General features: G+C 38.0%; 1 protein-coding gene across 8 annotated transcripts in view; it reads right to left on the bottom strand.

The window, feature by feature from the left end:
• Positions 1 to 704: 704 nt before the first annotated feature.
• Positions 705 to 24,292, bottom strand: part of NBEA (neurobeachin) — a 602,800-nt gene continuing 579,212 nt past the window's right edge. For 3 of the 8 annotated variants that reach the window (XM_036831611.1, XM_036831612.1, XM_036831613.1), the window contains 10 exons: positions 22,472 to 22,534; positions 22,058 to 22,147; positions 19,434 to 19,626; positions 17,783 to 17,854; positions 15,732 to 15,887; positions 15,032 to 15,202; positions 6,528 to 6,629; positions 4,071 to 4,267; positions 3,136 to 3,287; positions 705 to 1,265 (listed from right to left, as the gene is read on the bottom strand). In XM_036831611.1, the coding sequence (XP_036687506.1) occupies positions 1,175 to 1,265; positions 3,136 to 3,287; positions 4,071 to 4,267; positions 6,528 to 6,629; positions 15,032 to 15,202; positions 15,732 to 15,887; positions 17,783 to 17,854; positions 19,434 to 19,626; positions 22,058 to 22,147; positions 22,472 to 22,534 (1,287 nt within the window). In that variant the 3' untranslated portion in view covers positions 705 to 1,174. The remainder of the gene's footprint in view (positions 1,266 to 3,135; positions 3,288 to 4,070; positions 4,268 to 6,527; positions 6,630 to 15,031; positions 15,203 to 15,731; positions 15,888 to 17,782; positions 17,855 to 19,433; positions 19,627 to 22,057; positions 22,148 to 22,471; positions 22,535 to 24,292) is intronic. The other 5 variants (XM_036831614.1, XM_036831615.1, XM_036831618.1 and 2 more) reach the window with 2 other exon arrangements.

Below are 24,292 nucleotides of genomic sequence, written 5' to 3'. Positions count from 1 at the left end.
TATGGAAAATCATTTGATAGCCATCATTTTATATCATAAAAGATGAAGTGCCTTAGGCTAAGAATGTGGCTTTAGGTGAAAATTTCACAAGAACCTAAAAGAATAACGTCAGTTATTGTTATAATAAAGTCTGACTTATTATTAAAGAAACTAAGCTATTCAAGAACCAAAGGGGGGGGGGCGGGAAACAGCAAAAAAGTTAGCATCAGATTCTCCTCCCCTAATGTACACACGCTAAGCCAGCAGGATGATTCTGGAAGAGTTGTCCAGGAGTTGGGAAGTCATTACTATGGAACTAATGATCGGGACTCCTATTTATACAATAAAACCAGGACCTCATCCCTAAGCCCCCTTTCTGCTGTGTCTTCAAATTATGAAGGTTAGGGCTGAATTTTCTTTGTATCAAGTACCAAAATGGCAAATAATGGCTTAGTATTCAAATGCTTTATGAGCAAATTTCACTTAGAAGGGATGAATTTAGATTTAAAAGTGCAAAACTATGTATTTTGGTGAAAATGTCAAAAATTACTGATTGAGCCCAAATTCAATCCTTTCATACAAGCTGTGTCCTTGGACAGATCTTACTATTTCCTAGTGTCAATGCACCTGTTCCATCAAGACTTCAGGATTAAAGAACATGCACGTTGTAACTCCACAATAAAATTAAGAAATGTTTTGTTCTTTATACAAGGTTTTACTTTTACAAAAGTATCCCTTTAAATAAGATGCATCTGATGTACAAAGTATCAAACGTGTTTTTTTTGTTTTTTTTTTTTCTCAGCTTGAAAAGAGGCTGGAAATGGGATGCAGGTTAGGTTCGAAGCTTAAACTTTGTAACAACTGGACACAAGGTTCCTCAGAATTGTCAAAAGTCTCTTGTGACACATTCTACTACCTTTTCTCAATAAACAACAAGATATGAAATAATTACCAAAACATCTCCTAATTCATATAATTTACATGATATAAGCTTGCTTGGTAGCAGCTGGTGTTCAGTAGTGAAAAAACACACAAAGTAAAATGACTGCTGACTGCAATGTACAGCTATTGCTGGGTGTGATGGAATGTACAAACGGAGGTCGATGTAGACGGGTTTTTTCCACCAGAGATATTGCCTTTCCATGCAGCACTTGTGCTCTCAGCTTTAACTTGGCTTTTGGTTCTCCATTTGTCTTCAGTATCTGTTCTGATGCTCATAATGCCACCGATTAAAATCTATATTAAAAGCTACAATGCTACCAGAAGCCATGCCAGTGATCAGAGTCCTGGAAAAGCAGAGGCGGTAGTTAAGAGAGACACAAAATCACTGATGTGGTTCTACTTTACACTAAACAATAGCACGATCTCAAAGTTCACCAGGTTTTAGTTTTGCGTGCCCTCAGATAGGATTAAAATGTATTCTTGGTTCTCCTAGGAGAAGCTGAATCAATTCCGAAAACACCTGGGCTGCCAGACCAAGTGTTGATTAACTTTTGACCAGACAACTCATCAGATAAACACTTTCTGAGTAGGCATCCTCACTGTATGTTTATCTGTCAAGCTGTAACTTATGTGCATATGCTACTGTTCCAACATATCAAGGACATCATAAAACAACAATAATCATTGAAATTAAGGATGAGATTGAAAAAGAAATAGAAATTTGGTTAGTATCTTTCCTTCTCCTCCTGGGAGACCACTAAGACGACTACAGCCTTGCCTATGCTCTCTCATCTACTCTCTCCCCCATACCGAGTGAAGGATAAAGATCTTACAAAAGCTTTCCTGCCCTCTGCACCCCTTGAGAAGAGCTAATCACTTCTTTCTTCTGTTCCTCTGCTCCTGCTTCCCTCATATACATTTATTATGATTATTTGAGCTCTTTGGGGTCAGTGATCTTGTTTTGTATCCTCAGGACTGTGCACAGTGCTTAATCTATGATGGTGGCAGCAAATGTTTGCAACATGAATACATGAATGAATAAGACTATCCGGGAGAATATTTAAACTACTTAAGAACACAAATCATTTCAAATACTTTAGAAACACCCATGTATATAAAATAATTACATGGTAAACCATTCCCATTTATGAATACGGACTACAGCATTTTGGAACACTCTAATAATAATCTGCTTAAATTTTCTTTAAAACAGGTTGGGCTGCAGATCAAATACCCCCTCCCCAAACTAACTTAAATTCCATTGCTTTTCTTGATGACTTCAGTACTGTTTTACTACAGTGTGAAGATGCTTTGTTAAATTGATCATATAAGCCTTAACATTCATACTGTTTTAGAACCAATACTCTTATAAAGAATATACACATAGTTGAAATAAGTCGGTTAATAAGCTTTTCTTATTTCTGTTAAATATATAGCAAAAAATGAGAAATTACCATATTAAGATTATAGAGTTTTAATTTATTTTTTAAATTTAGAAATTTAGACTTTATATTCCAATTATTCTTTTCACTTTATAATAAACCCAAAGGCAAACTTTAGGAAATAACAAAATCTTGTTGCAAATTGAGGAACAATAGAAAATCATATTACTTTGTTAACATTCCTGTCAATTCTTTCCAAGAAAAGATTATAGTGTCTTAGGGAAATACATAAAATACCGCAAAATAACATAAATGGCAGATATGTGAATAAGAAAATCGGGGAGGGGTGTGTTGGAGATTGTTTCAAGTAATAAGTGCCTCGTATTTTTAAAACAGAGGCCAGCTGTAGTCTGTACTTTGCATTTGGCTGCATTTAGCTAGATGTATGCCTCAAGCCAAGACTCTGCTAAAAAATATGTGTTTCTTTCACATAATGTAAGCCAGGCAGGCCTGTCTGAGACCAGGTAAGGATGTGAGAACAGAGAAGTTGGTGGGGATAATTCTACATTTTGGGCAGCGTCTAGATGCGCCTGTTTTTCTTCAGACCCATTTCTTTCTTTTTTTCCCCCTTATTCTCTTCCTCTGTTTCCTTCTTACCAGAATCCTTTCTTAACAGTACTTACTCCTCTCCTCAATTTACCCTTTTCTGCACTAGTCTTTCTTCCATCTGGATGCTGGAATCTTCTTCACGGCAGGTTTCACCCTTGGTAAAATGTTAAGAACTTTCAATGACAGTTCTTGAGTGATCACATTTCTCCCCAGCATGGCTCACCTCTGGTCATGGGATAAGTCCATTGCTCTAATGCCAGCATCACATCCGGGGTAAATGTACAGCTGCTTGAAGTCACAGGCCTGCCAAACCTCCACCACACCATTGTCCCCTCCGGTCACCAGGTTCTGGCCATCGCTACTCAGGAGAATGGCCTTTGGACAAGGCAGAAAAGCAACCATTTCTCTCGGTGTTTCCCAAAAGATCAGTGGGCACTACTGAAAGGCACTTAATACAAGTCCCTTGTCATTATTTTCTACGTTTAGCCACTTGTCCAAGTTTTCTCAAGTCCAATCCATAGGCTTTCCAATGTGGAATTCATCAAAGTTCTTACATAAACAAAGGATCTTATTAAAACCAATTTAGGTTACAAAATAACAGAAGTCCCAAAGAGAATATTATCAGTCTAATCCAGAAAGAACTTGAGAATTAAGTAACATGATGTTTTGTTAAGTTCTGAATACTAGCTATGTCAAGACTTTTAGAACAAATGGCAGAAGCATATTTAAAAGCTGTTTTTAATAATGATAAACCAGCAATTCTAATTCATTTGCGAGTGATGGGCAATTTGGTATGTAATTTTGGTCTAGGGTTCAGAAGATAAGATTCTTTGACAATAAACTCACTTTTAATGTCAGGGGAGTGCAACGCGGGAACAATTGTTTGTAAGAGATTAGGAAAAATCTCCTTAAGGGTCTAACCTCTAATCAAACTACAGCCATCACCTCCAAAGTCTAATTCACTGAGTTAACTACTTGGGATTAAATGAATTTTGGGTTTGTTCAAAGCATCAATCAACATGAATTTATGTGCTTTTACAAACCAACACACATTTACCTGGATACCAGAGAAATTCTATTATGAGTCATTTAATGTAAAATAGTCAATCTTTAACCTCTTGGCTAGGTCCCCAGTTAGCATGGAACATGCAGATTTACCCTTGTCGAATCGTTGATCTCCATTTGAGCCAAAAGTTTCCCATTGATGCTGAAATTGCTGAATCGCCCTCGTTCATAGTAGATGATACAGTGGCCTTCACTGGAGACAGAAATCAAGCGTGGGAACAAGCAGTTTTCTGGTCCTTCGAGGGCTCTTAGCAAATCTCCGGTGATTGTGTGGACGAGGCAAGGGCCCTCTGCAGAGCAGGGAACAGCAAGGCCAGAGTCATTGGTGACGACCAGTCACGTTATTAGCTCCCACACACCTGCCAACTGTACCTGAATAATACACTCAGAGTTGTTGAAAGAAGGTAGAAAAGAAAAGAACTATGGTGGCAAGAGCCAAGCACTGATGTTAGATTTCAACAGAACAAGTACAGAGAACTGTTACATAACACACATGTGTCTTCCAAACTTTTTATCTAGGTCAGTAGTTGTTCTTTTCCTTCATGAGATAATATTCATTAAAAAAGGATACAGTTCATACATTACATGAGAATAAAAGACTGTATGTCGAAGTCTTCTCTTAATATGTGTTTAGAAATTTTTCTTTAGAAAGTTCAGGAGAATTATCAAAACAATCACTAATTTTCTTTAGTATCATCAAAATTTTAATTGTACCACATAAATACAATACTATCAAATAATAAGTTTTACCTTTCTATAGTCTATATATAAAATGAAAAAGGCAAAATTAAGAAAAGGAATCAAGTAATTCAGACTGTAGGAACACTTTTTCTTTTTTAAATAAATGAAGAGTGAGGCGAGAATGTAAAAGTAGTATGGGGAGTGACTTATTTTTTCTCAGGTAGAAATTTTAAGATAAAACATTCAGTAGTCAAGTTCATACAAATAATTGGTTAATGTAGTTTGGTATTACCTGTCCCCCACGATGCCCAGAAAAACTCCATAAAACCATGCATGAATTACATTCTTATTTTTCAAACAATTGATTTCAGTAGATACACATTTTACAAAACAAGTGACATTATAAGGCTATACCTAAATGTTTTCCTGATTACTAAAGTAATAGATGTGCATTCCAGAAAATACGAAGAGTTAGAGAAAAAAAAATAGCAATCACTTCTAGTATCAACCATCATCTATAGAAAATTACTGTTTTTCCCTATGCATACTGCGTCTCTTGTTTTCCTTCCCTTTCCTTTTTTTCTTTTTTTTTCTTTACAGAATAGAATGATATTACATGTTATTTCTAAAACAGACATTAAAAGACATTTATTGAAAATATCCTATCTGTCCCTCCCTGGGTTATTTATTCTTAAATACAAAAACACAGTGTCCCTACCTTTAGGCATGATACCCATTATCTATAAAGCAGCCAGAATAAGCTCCTAAAAACCAAATCTGATCATCTCATCACCTTGCTAAAAGACTTCAATGGTTTCCCATTATACTCAAAATAAAATACAAATTGCAAATACTTGTGCCGTGGGGGCCCCTCACCTCTTCAGCCTTTGTCTCCTTACGTCCATGGTGTCCTCACCACACTCGGCCCCTTTGGTTTTCTTTCAGTTTCTCCTAAGCATTAGGCTCCTTACTGCCCCGGAGCCTCCCATGGAGAATTGGTATCTCAGCCAGAATTAGAATTCAAGTTTCCTGACTTTTCCCGAAACAGTACTTTTTCCACAAAAAGTCAGAAGAACTAAGTCATCATATTTCCTTTCCCATCTACCACTACACAGTCCCCAGCCTTGAGAAGAAAATGACTTGTGGAGGGGGTTGGATCCAAGGCTGTGTCTGATGAGCAGCCTGGGCCCCCCATGGGCCCCACCATCACGGATATCTTCCCCTTGTCTTTCATTTTTTTTATTTTTTATTTTTTTTACTATATTTTTATGTTTGGCTGCGTTGGGTCTTCATAGCTGCACACAGGCTTTCTCTAGTTGCGGCAAGCAGGGGCTACTCTTCGTTGCCATGTGTGGGCTTCTCATTGCGGTGGCTTCTCTTGTAGCGGAGCTCGGGCTTTAGGCACGCGGGCTTCAGTAGTTGTGGTTTGCGGGCTCTAGAGTGCAGGCTCAGTAGTTGTGACACACGGTCTTAGTTGCTCCGCGGCACGTGGAATCTTCCTGGACCAAGGATCGAACCTGTGTCCCCTGCATTGGCAGGCGGATTCTTAACCACTGAGCCACCAGGGAAGTCCCCTCCCCTTGTCTTTTAAATGTTATCTGTAATGACTGCATCATATGGGTGTGCTGCAGTTTAATTTACCAGTGTTCTGGCTAGAATGCTGGTGAACACAAAATACTACATAATATTTTATATCTATTTTATATTAGTACTAGCAAATATTAATAATAAAACTAAACAGCTACAAAAAACCTAGGGATTACATTTGTCTATGGAGAACCTCCTAAAGGAAATAAATCATAAATCATGGTTAATTTGTGAAAATCATATAGTGTTTAAAGACCTAAAATGAAAGAAATGTCTTCTGACCTTTAGCACCACTGATAACAAGTCCAAGTTCTGCACAGACAGAAACACAGACAACTTCATGGTCGTGGCCCGTGAGGACAGCTCTTGGTGCAGGATAGTCACCTGCAAAGGAACAGCAGCGGTGAGTCACTACAGACCAATGGCGGGAATGAAGAGCTATGCCATTAAATTGACCGTTTAAAATAGCAATCATTGTTTAGTAAGGGCATTTATTAGCTGTGTGACCATGAGCCAGTTACTTAACCTCTCTGACCCCCTTTCTTATATCTTAGAGAATATTATGCCTTTTTAAAGAATTCCGTATTTTTCTCTTCCGTTCATTCTGCTTCACCTGGTTGTTGAGTCTGTGATCTTTCCTTTATGGTGCTTGAGATCCTGCATGCTGGCCTGTTTTCCTCTGTGCACTCATATTCTGGATGGGGTTGAACCACCCCTCCCTCATCTTGTCTCTCAGAAAAACATCCTATGCTTTGGTCTCAGCGACGCTGCTCTTTCTGAGAGCTGCCTCCCGGGTTGCAATCCCCTGGCCCCCACTGTAGAGGGGGCAGTGGGGGAAGTGAATGTCAAAGGGATGGCACTTGTGCCCACCTCCTGGGCAGCCCCTCCCTTGACACTGATGTGATGCCGCAGCCCTGAGCAGCTGGACTGGTGCTCCCATTCCCTGCCCCACCGTGGCAGGAGGGAAGGCATCAATAGATCGTGGGAAATTCTGGGAAGAAAGCGCACAACTAAAACGCCCTACCCAGCAAGGCACCCAACACTCTTCCCCTCTGCCAATATCTCCTCCTTCAGACCCAGCGGTCTTCTGTCTCTCCAGGGACTGCTCACAGTTTTCCGTGAGTTTCCTCAGATCCACCATGTGAGCCTCCATTCTGCTTTTGAGGCATTTCTTACTTAGATGGAGTATGGGAGGGAGAGCTGAAAGCCCACCTTAGTTTGCCATTTTATTCTAAATTTACGTATCTTGCTATAATGTGTTTGAGTATTGGCAGAGTATCCTTTTAGATTTGTCAGCAGTCCTAGATTTGTCCGAAACATATTTATATAATTTATAAACTTATGCTTCACAGATGCCCTGAGTTCCCTGACAAAATGAAGATTAATTATTGATAAGATTTTATGTGTAATATCATCCTTAATTTTTCTAAGTGATTATTTTTTCTTGGAGAGACGGAAGAATTAAAAATCCTGCAATTATATGTTTAATACAATTTATATAGAGTTTTCTAAACCTTTCCCTTATATGCTACAGAAAAAGTAGAAAGCAATCTAGTTCTACTGCAGGGAATTTATAAAATGTATAAAAATATTAAAAAATCTTCCTTATGTATGTGATATATTTTATATTAGAAAATAAAGTTTTTCAAAGGCTTACCTCTGATTTAGAAAGCTTAAAATGTTTTATTTTTCATTACAATTCCCCCAGATCATTTGAATAAACTGTGAAACTTAATTATTAGGGGATTTTGTAGGGCCCCTGAAAGCACTGTTTCCCTCTTTCAACTATAGAAAAGTAAATAAAATGTTATTCAGGGGTTTTGAGTTGGAGAACCTGCAGCAGGGGGAAAGCATATTCCCTACATTTCATTTCATTGTCAGGGACAGATGTCACACACCCCAACAATCATTCAAAATCCTAGGGATATTCTGTCACTGTCACATCACAATTGATGGATGTAGCTACGGGTTAAAGGGCCCTGCGCAGAGGGAGGTGCAGGTGAGACCTCTCCTCTAAGGACCATAGCACCACTGCCCTCCTTCCCTAGTCATTTCCTCAGGAGAAGAGCTTTCTGGGTGATGGAATTACTATGCATGATGAACAAACACGTCCAATTTTGAGACTCCTTACAGGCAAGCATTTGGAAACTCCAAATATAAAAGTCTTATAGTAAACAGATTCCACCTCATTTTTATCACAAGATATTTCAATATTCTCAAAATGGATGATGAAAAAGAGTACAAAGGCGTTAGATGCTGCTATCCACAGAGAACTGACAAGGAGAGCATTGTCAATGTGATAGTCTGTGGCTTCCAGAGAAAGGATCAAAGTAAAGATTGCTCATGGTTCTTATTATTTTCAACCTCATTTATGGGACTACTAATATGCAGGGGAAGCTTTGGTTCTTCTGAATTGGAGCTAAACAAAAACAGCAGAGTTTTTCTGCGATCCTCAGTGCAGTTCTGGGGGAGTCGGAAAATGAACCTCTTGATGATGTATGACATTCAGGTTTTATCTGCGACCTTTGCTGAGTCACTGAAGAATCACTGCAGAAGGTATTTTCATTCACGTTTATACTATATAAAAATCATGGATTTTTGACTTGAAATCCCAGAACAAAAGATTTCAAAGGGTGCAGCAGTTTCATCACTACTCTGATTTCAAGCTTTATTTTGAAAAAATTATGTTAGACGTTTGCTGGGGTAGCTCAGAAAAACTTAGTTTGTGAGGAGTTCCTATTGAGGTACTGTGTCTTCAGCCGCCTGAAGGCTGCTGCAGAGGTTTCTGGCCCGAGCACCAGAAACACCCGGGCCTGCATTTTCCACAGGTCACAAGGTAATCCACATCAAAACATTCCATGGGTTGGAAAACGTCCCATGATGTGGTTTCATTTTATCACACAATCACAGAGTACTTGATGAAAAATAGAAGATAGGTACGAACCTATTTATTCACTGACTCTAAGTTGTTCTTTTTCTTCTTCAGAGAGGACACTGACCACATTTTCCTCTGAGCCCTGCTGTTTCAGGGCAGATCTCTTCCCTTGAGGTCCTGAACCTGGATCTAGGCCACAGTACCTTACTGTCCTACCATCTCCTTCCCCAATCAATTGTATAATCCACCTGCCTTTCCCAAGGAGGTAGAGGTTTCTGCATGATGCCCAGAGAGCCCGCTGGTATAGATCCGAGGCTCCCTGATCACGAGAACATATTAGTCACTCTTGTTTTTTATATTGCTTCTGACCCAGGACAAAGACCCTTGCAGCCTCAGTTCCATAAAGGGGAAGGAAAAGCAGAAACTGAGTGGCAAGCAGCCCCCTTCTTAGTCAGGAACCCTATAATGTCTCCTAACGTTGGGCTGAGGGAATGGGAGGGCTGAGAGGTCTCCTGAAGAATGGGCCCCGTGTTAGGGATGCTACATTATAGACATTATCTTTTGGCCCTCAGAAAGCTCTACGAGGTAAGAATTATTACACATGTAACTATGCTTCCTCTCAAAGTTAATGAGAAGAGGTTTAACATTTACTAAACCCTAGTTAAGATTCCTTGCTCTGAGAAGTGAGACAAACTCATCATATATATATATATATATATATATATATATATATATATATATATATATATCATATTATATATATATAAAATATCTTCAGGCTATTCTTTGTCCACGCTTTCTTCATCCCCTGTAACACCACTGGTTAGTGGTGGCTGTGGAGCTGGGCACCAGGATGGTTGTTTTAAAAGAAGGCTGGATGCAGACAAAGCGAGGGATGTGATTTGGCAGATGTTTAGTGACAGGTTGGGGCTGGCGGGAGGGTCAGTGTCCAGAGTTGAAGCTAACACAATGGGAGCCCAGGGAAGGGATGTGTGCACAGCTGGAGTCTCCTTTTCAATGGGCTTCTTGTTTCATAGTTTGTATAATGCTCAAACGTGAGCTGAAGACTTGTTTTTCAAAAGTGAAATAGAAAAAGCATGATAACAATGTCATACATATTACTCAACGCATATTTGTAGATTTGATTTGAAAAGATGAACAGTAAATTCTCTTTCAAAGTTTCCTGTGGCTATGATTTTTAAAATGTCAACAAACTCTCTATCAGGCACGTTATATCTGGTATAAACATTAAAACCACACACTTTACAAGCCGATTGGATTTGGAGCCGAGGTCCCAATGTATTATAAGTGTCTGCTGAAGAGACAATGTTGACTTGCCCCTCTTGTGACTATCTCGTTGGAAGCTACAGCACGTAATGAGAAATGTCAAGTCCCAAGATCAATGAAATTTGGGGCTCTAGGGATTCAACAGGAATAGCATTGATCCTTTTAAAGAACACCAGTCAGAGACGGGCTGTAATATATTGCAAAGAAGGGCTCAGGAGGATAAGCAGCCAAGTCCAAGATACCTACCTGACAAAAAATTCAATCAGCTTTTAGCACAAATTGCCTGCTCTGCTCTCCTTCCTTTCATGCGATAGCCTGCTTCCAATTAAAGTGCGCAAATTAATTTTTATCACTTCCAAATTAGTTTCAGAATTTGTGTAAAAGTCTGTTTCAGATGAAAGCATCTGTCCCTCACATCTCTGCAATTCTGTTATCTAGTCAGGGGCCTATTTTACATCTACAAGAAAACTGTCTATGTTCAAAGTCACAAGTTTGAAAGAGCAACAATGAATATTAGCATTAAATATATTAATAAAACAACTATAATTCAACTGGAACCTCTGCCAGCTAGCCTCTGCTTGTTTCTTTTATGGTCTAAAACTCTATAATAATCTGCTTACACATTTTCATTGTCTTTGCGGCAAATTCATTAAAACTATAAAAATAATTAGAAAAAGATTTATTTATGAGATGTCCAAGTTAGTCACAACAATATATTTGACACAATGAAACCATTAACTCTTTCAAACCTACCTAAAAAAATTCACAAACATTACTTATTTTTTCTCTGTGGCACTAACAGAGCTAGCCATTAAAAAATAAGGATGACAATGCAAAAGAAACATACATATATTAAAGCACCTGAGTTTATCTTGAGGAAGTTTTAGTGATGTGCACATAGGGTGAGTAAATGAATCCTATTATGAATCCGTTATGGTGTTGTGCTGGATAAATATGATTCAGCCTCTGACACACAAAGCGAATTCAATGTCCACACCAAGACCAAGTCCTGAATTCTAACAGCTACTGGGATATTACGTTTCATGCTAGGACGTCCCCCTTCAAGTCGAGGTTAATATATACAGCCCTTGAAACCTAAGGGCATTGTGTCACACACTTTAATATGAATTTAGATATAACTAGCTTTTTGGTCTTGTGTAGCAATGCATTATGAGACAGAAAGAACATATAGCCTGATTCTCTGACCTGTGAATTGGTAGCTAGAATAAAATAAAACAGGAAAAAAAAAACACCAAAAAAAACCCCTTTCCTTTCATTTTGTGAGTTTTCTGATGGCAAGGACTACATCTGTGTCAACACCCACGGCTGATCCTTGATGTGACAGTCAATTCAGTGTGTGCTCTGACTGCCTTCGCAAAAAAGTGAACTGACCAAAATATACGGTCTCTCTAGGCATGCCTACATGAGCTGCTAGGTTGGCTGTTTTCACAGACTGAGTCACAAATCAATCGAGTCAATCAAATACTAAATATGACTAATTATTATTTTTTACTGTGTTTTACTATTATGATTTTTACTATCCGCATGGCAAAAAGCTGAAACCAGTTTTTACATAATCAACAATTTGTGCCCAAGATGTAATGTTAAGCATTTTGTAGATACAAGTAGTTATGATACTAAATATTATCTGATAGCAATTCAAGACTCATGTAATACTCAGTATATTCAGTACTTCCAAGCAGGACAGGCAATTTCGTGGTCATAATATAGGCTTTTGTAAACCCCATAAAGTCAGAATTTGACTACCCAGCACTCCCAGATGCTAAGGTAGTACCAGCACACAGCAGACATTTAATACATGCTTGCTGCTTGACTAATACTTGAGCTACTCATCCTGTTTAATCTAGAAGAGCATATTTCTCCCTTTATGTTAAGGTAGTACCAGCACACAGCAGACATTTAATACATGCTTGCTGCTTGACTAATACTTGAGCTACTCATCCTGTTTAATCTAGAAGAGCATATTTCTCCCTTTATGTTAAGGATAATGGATAAAATGGAACCACATTACATATGCCCACATTAAATGCCTAGGAAAGTCTTGGCAGGGTGGGTTTTATGGAAGTCCTTAAGGTTCATAATGATGACAACAGTTTTTAATCAAAAAATAAATCCCCCTAAATGGAGGCAATACTGTAGGGATAATATTATGCAATAATGTCTTAAGGATAATCTTGTCTTTATTTAAAACTTAAATAAAATTCTACATTTTAACAAATCCAGTATTCACAGTTTTGTTCTTAAGGATTAACATAAACATTTCTATTTACATAGCTCCTGTTGAAAGGAACTTTAAACACTCTAAATATTACTACATTTAACTTTTCTTGCTAAGTGATGGAACAAAAGATACAATCAACTGTTAACCATCATTTGGTTTAAAAGATCATTAGAAAATAAAGTAGTTAACAGATAATTACTATAATTTAACATTTTTCTTTAAAATTCCTTTTTTTTTTAAACATCTTTATTGGAGCATAATTGCTTTATAGTGGTGTGTTAGTTTCTGCTGTATAACAAAGTGAGTCAGCTATATGTATACCTCATAGCAGGACATTATATTATCTTCTCTGCTGCCAAATGGTAGTTTTTAAGAAATGAATTCTCTTTTTGGAATATCATTTTCATCATTTTTGAGCTTCACTTTGAAGATGTTAATTAATTGGATTTAAAACCCTATTCTGCTTCTTCAAAATTTTTTTCTGTCTAATAACTTCTAATTTGTGTTAATAATGGACGGAAGATACCACACAGCCCTGCTGCTTAACTCAACTTTTCTTCTTATGGACACTACACGCATCTAAAAGGAAAAAAGGAAACTGGGAAATACGTAAAAATACAATTAGATAAAATACATGTGATAATGTACCATGTTTAAAAATAATAAAGTAGACCAAACATTTTTTACACACGCACGCACACACACACACACACACACACACAAATCCTGCTAAAAATGAAGTTTCCTTTTTTAAGGATATGGTTTTAAAAAAGAGAGTAAATAAGGAGGTTAACTTACTAGTATTTAGAGTATGATATTCAGTATAATGTAGAATTGGTAGCTAATTAGTTGAGCTGGTTTGAAATCAAGCAACACTGAATATGTGTTTTCCTCAAACCAATATCACATCTTAGTTCACAACTTAGAGCAGAGGCACTTTCTCTTATTCAGTATCTACACTAAGAGACACTACTTCATAATACACTTTTAGTTTCTTCATTTACTGTTCTTCACCTCTAGCTATAGGCAACAAGAATAAGTCACCCGGTCCTCCTGTTCATTCTCCTACCACCTTTATATATATATGTATATGTATATACATATACATATATATATGTGTGTGTGTGTATGTATGCATATACACACATATATATATGAAGCTTTCCATGCCCAGCTCTCTCACAGGCTGGAAGGGACCAGCCATGTAGTTACAACACAGCGTCCTGTACACGTCTTTTCTTCTCTACTTTTATAGTATTTCAGTGGCAGGTGCACAGCATTCCTGGAAAATTCCTACCTCTGTTTCATCACAAATATTCCCAAACTCATGTTTCAGTTTATTTTAGAGTACTGTTAAAGCTGTGCCCAATGTACGAATCATAATTAGAATAATCCTGGTTTAGGTACTTGCCATTATCAACACTTTACAGAAACCATTCTCTATTTTACAGGAAACATGTGTATGTGAACTATTGAAAGCTTGGTAATTAAAGACAGTAATTATTTCTAGGAAATGTCTTAGCCAGTTCTTCAGTCATTCAACAATATTTATTGAAAACCTATTTGTGCAACTATGCCAGGAACCAGAGACTTAAGATGCAGAGAGAGGGTCTCATGGTCCACTTCAGTGTTTCCTCAGAAGAGCAGCTCCAAGGAATAATAACTGCTCTTCCATGAACAAAAGGTTCCACGGAAAACATGTTTGAGAAACTGTGGGTTATCAACAGCTTTATTTGTGTAAGGCTTTCAGAGCTCACATAGAAAGTAAGAGTATATGCGGTGTTTTCTAACATTGTTTTACTCTGCAGTCCCCCCATTTTTTTCCTACAGGATATTTTCGGGAGCACTTTTGAATAAAAAACACTCAGGAATCATACCAAGCAAAGAAATCATCTTATTCAGCTTTGCCTCACCAGGGCCTAATCTGAAGGGGGTATTCAGTCATTGTCAAATAAATAAACAAATATTTACTACACCCCATGGTAGACAGCAGTAAGTGTCCTCTTGAGGCACAAATAAAACATATGGAAATTCAGAGAGGGGAGACACTACACCTGGCTGAGAGAAATCATACGAAGTTGAATGGACCAGATGACGCTGAAGGAAATTTCGGAAGGATGGGGACATTTGGAGACTGGGGAAGGACTGCTGAGCACAGGGTCAATGTGAGGGGATCTGGGAGTTTCCTCAGGCTGCAGGTTATAGTGGTCGCTCTTTTGTACACTTTGAATATAGCCACATTCCAACACAGATGTTTGCTGCTTAAGCTTTCGTATTTTAAAACCCTTACAACACCAGCAAAAACTATTAGGAAAATTAAAAGAGCAAAACATGTTTAAATGAGTTCTTAGTCTGGTAGGACAATTCTAGACAAATACTTACTGCTGTTCGGGTTGTCTCCTATGATATGGTGTCGCCCACTCCAGTACCAGAGAAGCAGGGTAGCATCTCGAGACCCAGACACGATGTAGCAGTCCCCACCTATGTATGACTCAGACCTGGCCAAGCACGTCACCACATCCCAATGGCCAAATACAATCTGAGTTAGTTTCCCTGAAACACAGAAATGGTAGATCAAATTCATTTGCTATTTTTCTTTAAATGGTAATAAGCTTAACTTTACTTTATTAGATTTGTGAAAAGTGAATCTATAGACCGGCAAACTTACAAGGTAATTTTGTAACAAAATCTAGCTACAGATTTGGTTTCTTGAGTTGCTTCTGAAAAAGTGATACAAGAATGTCACTTGGGACTTCTTAAGAAAAGAACATAAAATAACACAATCATGATTTTTTTTTTCAGGGTTGGGCCAGACTAAGGGGAGGTTTAAGGTCTTTTATTGGACCTGATTTGTGGGAAGGGGACCGTAGTCCCAGTTGTCCTATGAACTCAGGGCTCAGCTCACACTGAAGTTCAGAGTGGATAAAATTATAAGTAGTCATTTACTTACAATGTGAGCATTTAATTTGAATCTCGGCACTCAAGATGAAAATGCCTACATTATTAAGTATGATTTCATATGAAGCTTTAGGTGTAACAATTGGCATTTTGAAGAGGATAGGCATTTCATAGCTCAGTTTACCTGTTTCTGTAGAATAAACTCTGAAGCTCTTATCCCAGAATCCACAGATAAGAATATAGCGATTGTCTGCTGTGACCACAAAACAATGGGCGTTGATTTGTATGCTCTGGTCAACAAGGTCTGTGATCTGCCGTTTGTTCACACCAGAGTTATTGGCTAAACATAAATAGAAAAAGAACTTTAAAGAAAGATTCCACAAGAGTTTCACCAACCACTTATAGAAGGAATACTTTTATGCTTCATTTACCTAGAAATGGGTTCTTAAGGCTATAAGATTATTAAGATTTTAACATTTCCCCATGAGAAATATAAACTCTTTAGTAGCAGTGATTATTTATGAACCATATTATATATTAAAAACTTGTTGGAAATTTAAGTTCTCCACCGATATGAGGAATTCAAGATGTGAATTTACAACATAATAAAAATATTTAAATGCACTAACTTCAATAGATGTTCACCCTGCACAAGTTCATTAGTGTCCAACAAGTTCAATAATAAGGAGGAATAAATATTGTATGAAGTATGTTACAGAAGGAGATAAATGTCTTAATATTTGCCTCCATCTGTCATTTTCTGATGGCATTTACAATTCGTATGAAAAGAAGAAAGTAGGGATTTGTGGGAGGGGTGTTGTTATGTAGGCAGCCCCTCAGGGAACTTTAGGTCAGCAGCTTTAAAGACCTGGATTGTCAACAAACAGAAGCCTTTCCAGAACGGTCTGGCAGGGGAGGAGAGGAATGAGAAAGATGGGAGAGGGACTGGGGAGGAAAGAGACAGGCAGAGAGTCAGTGGGTAGCACTGGGACCGAATCTGAATGAAGTCAGGAACTCAGACACGCCATCTGATTTCCCTGGTGCCTGTCTGTATGCCAGCCTGTGCCTTACCCCACGCCGTCCTTTCAGGCTAAATCCCTGGGCTGAATTCTTAAACAGAAAATGCAGATGTAGAAGATCAACATCACTTTCTAACACCGATTAAATCTAAGTGCTACTATTTGTGGATATCTGCGAACACTATAATAGTAATTACTAGAGAAGGTAAAACGTAAAAAATAATTTTAAAAACAGCAAAGGAAAAGGAAAGCAAACGTCCCGAGTCTCTTGAACACTATGTAATTGGTCCTTGATTAATTAGAATACAGCTATTAATTTTTCCACAGTTACACTCCAGCTGTACGTGACACTGTCGATGTCTTTTCAGCAGAGAAACAGCTAGACCTCAACTCTAAAAATATTCCTTGTCCTAAGTGTATATTCTCCCAAAGAAATGTAAGTGCTATTTTGTGTTGGAGTATAAGGAACTAACCCAAATGGCTGTCTCTCATCCTATTTCTGGGTTCAAAGATGTAGGGTGGATTAATCTAAGAAAAAAATACCGTAACTTGTGTATGGCTTTATAATTTTTCATACCATGTTCAATTTTTTTCTAATTTAGTTCTCATAAGATCCCATGAGGACAGGCACAACGAACATGATTAGGAACCATCTTGCAGACATGAAACTGAGGCCCAGAGAGATTAAGGCACTTGCTCTGGATCACACAGCTAATAAATGTGTATGTGATTATTTTAAAGTACTTGGAATATCTGCTGCAAATAGTTATAGCTCCCGAGTTTGCAATTCATATGAAATCTTTAATTAAAAAAATGTTTAGCTCTAGTGAATGGAGATTTCCAGAAAAGAAATTCTTTAGTATTAGTTTTCTTTACTAATAGCTTTGAGTCCTTATATATTTCAAATAATATAAAGTTGTTAAGGAAGAGTTGAGGCTGAAAGAAAGAACAGTTTGGAATCATTTGCGTTGTTTAGAAGCAACCTAAATGACCTCCTAAAATACCAAGAAAATGCCACAAATAATTAGGTTAATACCAACAAATTCTTAGATGGCATGTTATGATTTGCACAGCTCCTTGATGGTAATTTGATGTTATCCGCACATTAATTTGTGGCAGAAAAAAATATTATTCAACTATCATTTGTGATAAATAACCACGTAGGTATCTGTGGAGAGGCAGCCTCCATGAAGATGTATTTTTGTTGCTAACATACCAATGAGTGGATCCATTTCAATGGGAAGATGATGGGCTTGATCCAAGGAGTAACCTGGAGCTCCCCTGAGGCCTAAAGATTAATTAAAAGAGAAAATGACCATAAAATTCTCAGAAAGGAGGAATTTCCTAATAAGCAGTGTTTTATAATGATTATACAATATATATATTTGCTTAAAAATTATTTGGTAAATTACCGCAAGAATGATTCAGTCACACTACATGTTTTTGTAGACACTCTTAAAAAAATCATCACAGCGGGGACTGCTCGTCTCCACTTAAGATGGAGAAAGCTGGGAAGAGTGTTATCCTAACAAGAAGAAAAAGCTGGATAAAGTAGAAGATTACAAAATTTCTTGAACCCATCAGAGAGCTGAAATCTAAGAAAAGGTCATGCCTACAAGTAGGGATGGGTATGGGCACAGGTCCACCTGGGTCAAGGCAGAGAGGAAGATGGGGATCCCATCTAAGTGGGCCTTCTTTCAACAGATGACAAGTCAACTGAAGGTACAAAATTGAGCCACACCTAAAATCTTAACTTAAAAGCTACTTTCAGAGGATTAATATTTGGAGCTTGACTGAATTCATTAGTCATAATTTTTTACGTGTGGTTATACAACATATAAAACTTTTAAACAATTCTAAAGAAAAGATCAATTCTTCATAGCTTTCTTTCAATGCAAAACATTTCGAGAGGCTAAGACTCCTGTGAATAAAGTCCTATTTTTAAAAGATGTCTGCTGCATATTTCTGATTGAATGGAAGTCGTTCTACCTCATGTTGAAAATATCGCCAATAACCATAAAGTAGTGGCATTTAGAAACTCTTAGGAGATTAAGCTAAAAGTCGTTTGGTTTTTCAGAATGATGCAGAAGTCAGTAGAATAGAAAGAGTCAGGTGAATTTGGCGTGGCTCATCATTCAGTCTTAGAGACATGGGAATCCTTGGGCTTCCAGGGAGATCTTAAGTGATGAACTGGGTCAGCTAAATCAATTAGTCACATCCATTCCTGTCCTGGCTAGATAAGTATCAATATGTCTAATTTTTATATTATTATATCACTTCAAGATATACTGGCTGGAAACTTCAGGAATGAGTTTGGAGAAAACACACGTGAAAGCACTGAACAATTTAGATTTTGTCTTTTCTCAAAGACTCTTAAGCTCCACAGAGAGAGCCATGCTGTTCATCTTGTTCACTGTTGTACTCCCAGTGCCCAGGACCATTGACACAAAGTGGTCATTCAGGTATTTCCTAAACGAATTAATGAAGTGGAAGAAAGAGGATTTGAAACCATCATCTAGAAAATCTAGATTCAAAATCACTTTTGTTTAATATGGGATAAAAGTGTTTGTTTTTTTTTCCCCTGGGGGGGCAGGGTGGGAGGACCTGAATTATCTGTAGGACTGCTTCAATTTGTCACATACTTATTGGATCCTTAACCATTAGCCAAGCATTCTGTGCAGCACTAAAAGACAGCAGCAGTGAATAAGACAGACAAGAGTTAATCAGTTAGGTTCGGCAGTTATGTACTCTGCCCCTTTCTGCAGCTCATCTGGCGCCCTTGCTAGCCCGCAGCACGCCTACCCTACCTTACCTGGAGCGTGGCTTCTAAGAACCCGTTAGTAAGGGGCTCCCTCAGGTACACATACCCACTGTGTTGTGCCATCGGTTCACTGCAAACAGTCTGCTGCAGGTCACGGTCACCACCGCAGGGATGGTCAGGTGGGGGAGCGTGTTGGCTGCCACATGCGTTACTGGAGAATTTGATGGAAACTTCAGCACCATGATCACATCCTGCTGCATCTGATCTTTAAACATGAGTGGACTCTGTGGAAGGAAACACTGTTGAATAGAAAGGGAAGAGAGCAAAGAAAACAAAAGGAATGACACAGTTAGTGAAAGCTCGGGGGAGGATGAAATTAAAACAGGCTAGCAAGAGCACAAACCAAGAGCCGAGCAGTCGGCACTCTGGTCTGAGAGGGTGGCACAGAGAAGCGAGCAGGGACTCTGCGAAGTCGCTGAGAGGACACCCGATTAGTAAAGACCAGCCGCAATTTAGGTACCGCCAGACGATATGAGGAGTTGGAGATACGTCCACATGACGGAGCGTAATTATTCAGTGCAGTTACAACATCAGTTTGGTGGAAAAATCAGTCAAGTCAGTTACTGACACTGTTTACATGAAATATGCAGTGAACTGATTCTTTCATTTTTTACCTGGTTGATCTGGGGTCATGGCTACAGTCTAAATAATTAAAATATCACAGCCTCCCTTGTCAGCGCTGTGTGTGCATTTCTGCTGCGGCTCTGATGACTACGGTCTCCTTCCCCTGCTGGATGGTGAGCTTCCTGAGGGATAACACTCTCTTCTCTTTTTTAATCTTTGTTTCTCAATCATCTAGCATCTGACTTGATAGAAAGTAGACACTATAAGAACTACTATTTAGTACTATAAATTACTATAAACATTATTACATAAAAGACACAAAATAGGGATGCTGGAAATAACCATTATTTAGCTTTCATGCATGTCTTGTAATTGTTCACTATTATATATACACATATATATGAATCCTCTGCTACACAAACTTAAAAAGCTTATTTTCTTTATAAACAGTTCTATGCCAATTTAGTCTCTAACAATTTCCCCTAGGAAAGTAATGAGTTCTGACTGGGCATTTCTCCAGGATAAATATTTTTATTATCATTATTAAACAGAGAAAACTAACAGGGGAATACAACTCTTCTGCCAAAGCATTTCATAAAATAAAGTGTGAGAGATATTCTCTTGGACAGTTTATTAAAAACGCTTCATCTCAGGTCTGGAGGCTCCGCGTCTACACTGTGTCTGGGTGTTTGGATGGGAGCAGCGCACGTGGTGAAAGCCTCTTTGCTTGGCTGCACGCGAGGACCCACTTCAAGCAGCAGAGTTCATTAGTGACTAATCAAGGGGGCTGAAACGAGTTATTGTAGAGGAAAAGAAACGTTTTCAAACACACACATTCATTTATGTGTTTCAGTAGGTGTTCAACTATCAATTCCTTGAAGTTGAAGAGGATGTATTATCTCTGTGTCGCCAGTGCTTAAGGTCGTGCCTGGCACACAGAAGGGGCTCAATACTAACTTGTTAAGTAACTGATAGAATAAATGAAAGGTGAGAACAATACTTCCGTCATGAAATAACAACTGATACGTTTGTTTACACATATATTACGGACAATGTTCAGGAGCATTTTATTCCAATACTAGGGTGTCTGGTGCCTTGATAACTGTCTAGAAACACTGATGAACTGTAATTCATGTTGCAAACACATTTTTACCTTCAAACATTTTTCTTTTTTTTTCAGTAAAAACTTAGTGGAAAATCACAGTTAAAAAGTAAATTCTAAAGTAGCTTCTTGGAAAAATTTTTACCTTCTTCAAATTAGATAAAGAGGGAAATGTTCACCATTTGCTAAAAACTGAAAAAAAGGACTGTTTTGTTATGAAAACTGATTTTTGAAATTCAGATTAAAATGAAAAGAATATTACCTTTTCCTTTGACAAATGAGAATACACCTTTTAACGTAAGTAGCTGCTGTGGTTGCTGACACATTTTAGCTACCATTCACCGAGCACTTGTATGCCAGGGGCTGGTCTAAGTGCAATATTCAGTATTGAGTCATTACGTTTTCAGGGTTGGTACTATTTTTACCCCCAGTTACAGATGCTGAAATGTAAACAGAGAGCTTAAATACCTTGCCCAATTCATTCATTAGTTCGTGGCAAGAGACGGTGTTTGACACAAGTCTGGCTCTGAGGCCCTTATTCTTAACCCCTCTTCTCTACAGCCTCCCTGAAGTGGCTGTAAATTATATTTCTTTCCTTTTCTTAAGATGAACTACTTCCCCTACCCTACCTTGCCCAAAAAGATTAAATTGGGCAGCATCATATTGTGTTTATATTATATTTCCATTCTAATTTGTAAATGTAATCTAATTTTGGTGCTGGTGCGTGTCTGTAAGGCTGCATGTGTACAAAGGAGTTTTTACGTAGATGCATATATAGTCAGAGAGGATGGCTATTTTTGTGAATCCAAAATTGGGCTAGTTGAAGCCCAACTTAAAGGTAAGAACTCTACTCCTTTCTCTGTTTCTCCCTCGGGTAATCAGTATATACTGAGGCTGAAGAGTTAGCCAATAAAGTGAGGAGCCTTTTAAAATGCTGCTAAAAATCACTATTTTATTTGATCTATACTCAGGTCCAAAATGTTCCACAAGCTGCTATGTCTTACCAGGTGCATGGCAGAGCTCCGAGGCGGATGTGGCTCAATAAGCAACTGAGATGGCGTTTGTCCAAAGTTCTGTATCTGTGCCTCCATGGCCTGCAGGGGAAGGAGAGTAATTGTCATAATCAATATGCATCAACGAGAGAGGTCAACACACTCTTTGACAATGCAAGTGTATCCCAAGTCAGCCATGAAAAGAGTCCAGAAAATTCACCGGGTGCTCTTCTCCCAGGGTGCAAAATCATCCAAGTGTTAGTATTTTGTAGACAAGCTTTGCTTCTCCTTCCAAACATGCTTCCATTAACCAAGTCACTATTCTTATTTAGAAGCAGGGGTTAAATGTGGAAATGTTATCCTGTGAGTGCATGCATGCAGCTAGAGACCAAAGAACACGCTGAACACTAAATACAACACATATACCTTAATAAAGTCCTTTGTAAGAAGGAACGTATGGGGATCTCTAATGAAATAAGCTTCTGGAATCTTAATGGGAAAAAAAAGAATGAGACATACAGTCCACTAAGGATATAAAATAAAATCAAATAATCATGTGTTCTAACCAATTCAGAGGGAGATCAGTAGAAAGAACATTAAGACTTTTGTATAATAATCAAATACGGCAAGACTTTCACTACAAAAAATATATTTTAGTGTGCTATGCTATTCTAAGATGAATCCTGGAATATTATTTATAAGGTATGAATTCATTTCTCTCAAAAATTTCCTGAAAATTTAGAAAGAACTAACCCAAAGAAGAAATAATTCTTGGGGCATCCTGACCTATGCAATATGTCATTAAAACCTATGCAGATGGAAATATTAATGAGATTTTGTGACTTCCAATAGATAAAAATAACTCTAGATCTCAGACTGTCTGGAGTGTAAAATATGCCTTTTTTGTGTGTATGTTAAAGAGATACTCTTATAAGAGATTTAAGTATTTCTTCTATACATAAATTCTACAGGGAAAAATTTCAATATATTAAGCTAGATTAACAGAAATATTTTTCTGAAATATTGTAAGTATGTAATTTAAGTCAACAAGGAGAAGCACAATATTTACTATGATTATTACTCTGTTACCATGCTAATTTTTCCCCTAAAATTGTGTGCACTGTGGTTGCACATAAAAGTGAAATTCGAAAGTCATTGCTGAGTGCTTGGGAGTCAGGTAAGGTGGTAGGTGGCTCTCGACACAGCACTGCTACTAATCCCGTCACTATCTACAATTCTCATTTATAAAGTCTTTAAATTTAATAATCTGTCCTCCTAGACTGCATTTCAAGAAAATGTTTATCAATAAAAATGTGAATTTTGAAATTTATTAGCAATATTAAACATGAATGCATCATTATCTGCCATATTTTAGCAATTGCATAAATGGAGTTTTGGTTCTTTTACTTGCAGAGGCAACAGGACGAGTTATTAAATCTCTTTACGTGCTGTCCAGTTTTTTTTTTTTTTTTAAATTTTTATTTTTATTATTTATCTATTATGTTTATTTTTGGCTGTGTTGGGTCTTCGTCTCTGTGTGAGGGCTTTCTCCAGTTGCGGCGAGTGGGGGCCACTCCTCATCGCGGTGCGCGGGCCTCTCACCATCGCGGCCTCGCTTGTTGCGGAGCAGAGGTTCCAGACGCTCAGGCTCAGTAGTTGTGGCTCACGGGCCCAGTTGCTCCGCGGCATGTGGGATCCTCCCAGACCAGGGCTCGAACCCGTGTCCCCCGCATTGGCAGGCAGATTCCCAACCACTGCGCCACCAGGGAAGCCCGCTGTCCAGTTTTAATGTATACATTTATTTGCATGTGTCCACTCATATGTGAAGTGTGACTATTTCACTAAATTGTACTCACATAGATACCATCATACTTTATCTCCCCAATGCAAGATTTATGATTAGAAAGGGGGGAGAGACCATTTCTGGTTAGGTTCACATTCTGAACAATAAACTCTTGAGAATTATTTGAAAATCAAAAAAAGTTACTCATTGTATTGTTAAAGCTGCCCTAGATAGAAAAGGTCCAATACCTAGCTTAATGTATCATGAACTAAATCTCTCTAGCAATAGATACCATTGCTTGTGTTTTTCCTCCTCCAGATAGAGGACCAGGTTGCGGGTAGGGAGAAAGAAGTAAAATCAAACACATTTAAATCTCTAGATCAGTGCCTTGCATTTAGTAGGTAGCCTTTAAATGCTCACAGAAAGAATGAATCAACAAACATGTTTTGCTTGACTTTTTTTTC

The sequence above is a fragment of the Balaenoptera musculus genome, chromosome 18 (assembly GCF_009873245.2).
Source record: "Balaenoptera musculus isolate JJ_BM4_2016_0621 chromosome 18, mBalMus1.pri.v3, whole genome shotgun sequence".
NCBI lineage: Eukaryota > Metazoa > Chordata > Mammalia > Artiodactyla > Balaenopteridae > Balaenoptera > Balaenoptera musculus.
The sequence above is the reverse complement of the archived record's forward strand: the minus strand, read 5'-3'. Positions and strand labels throughout refer to the sequence as shown.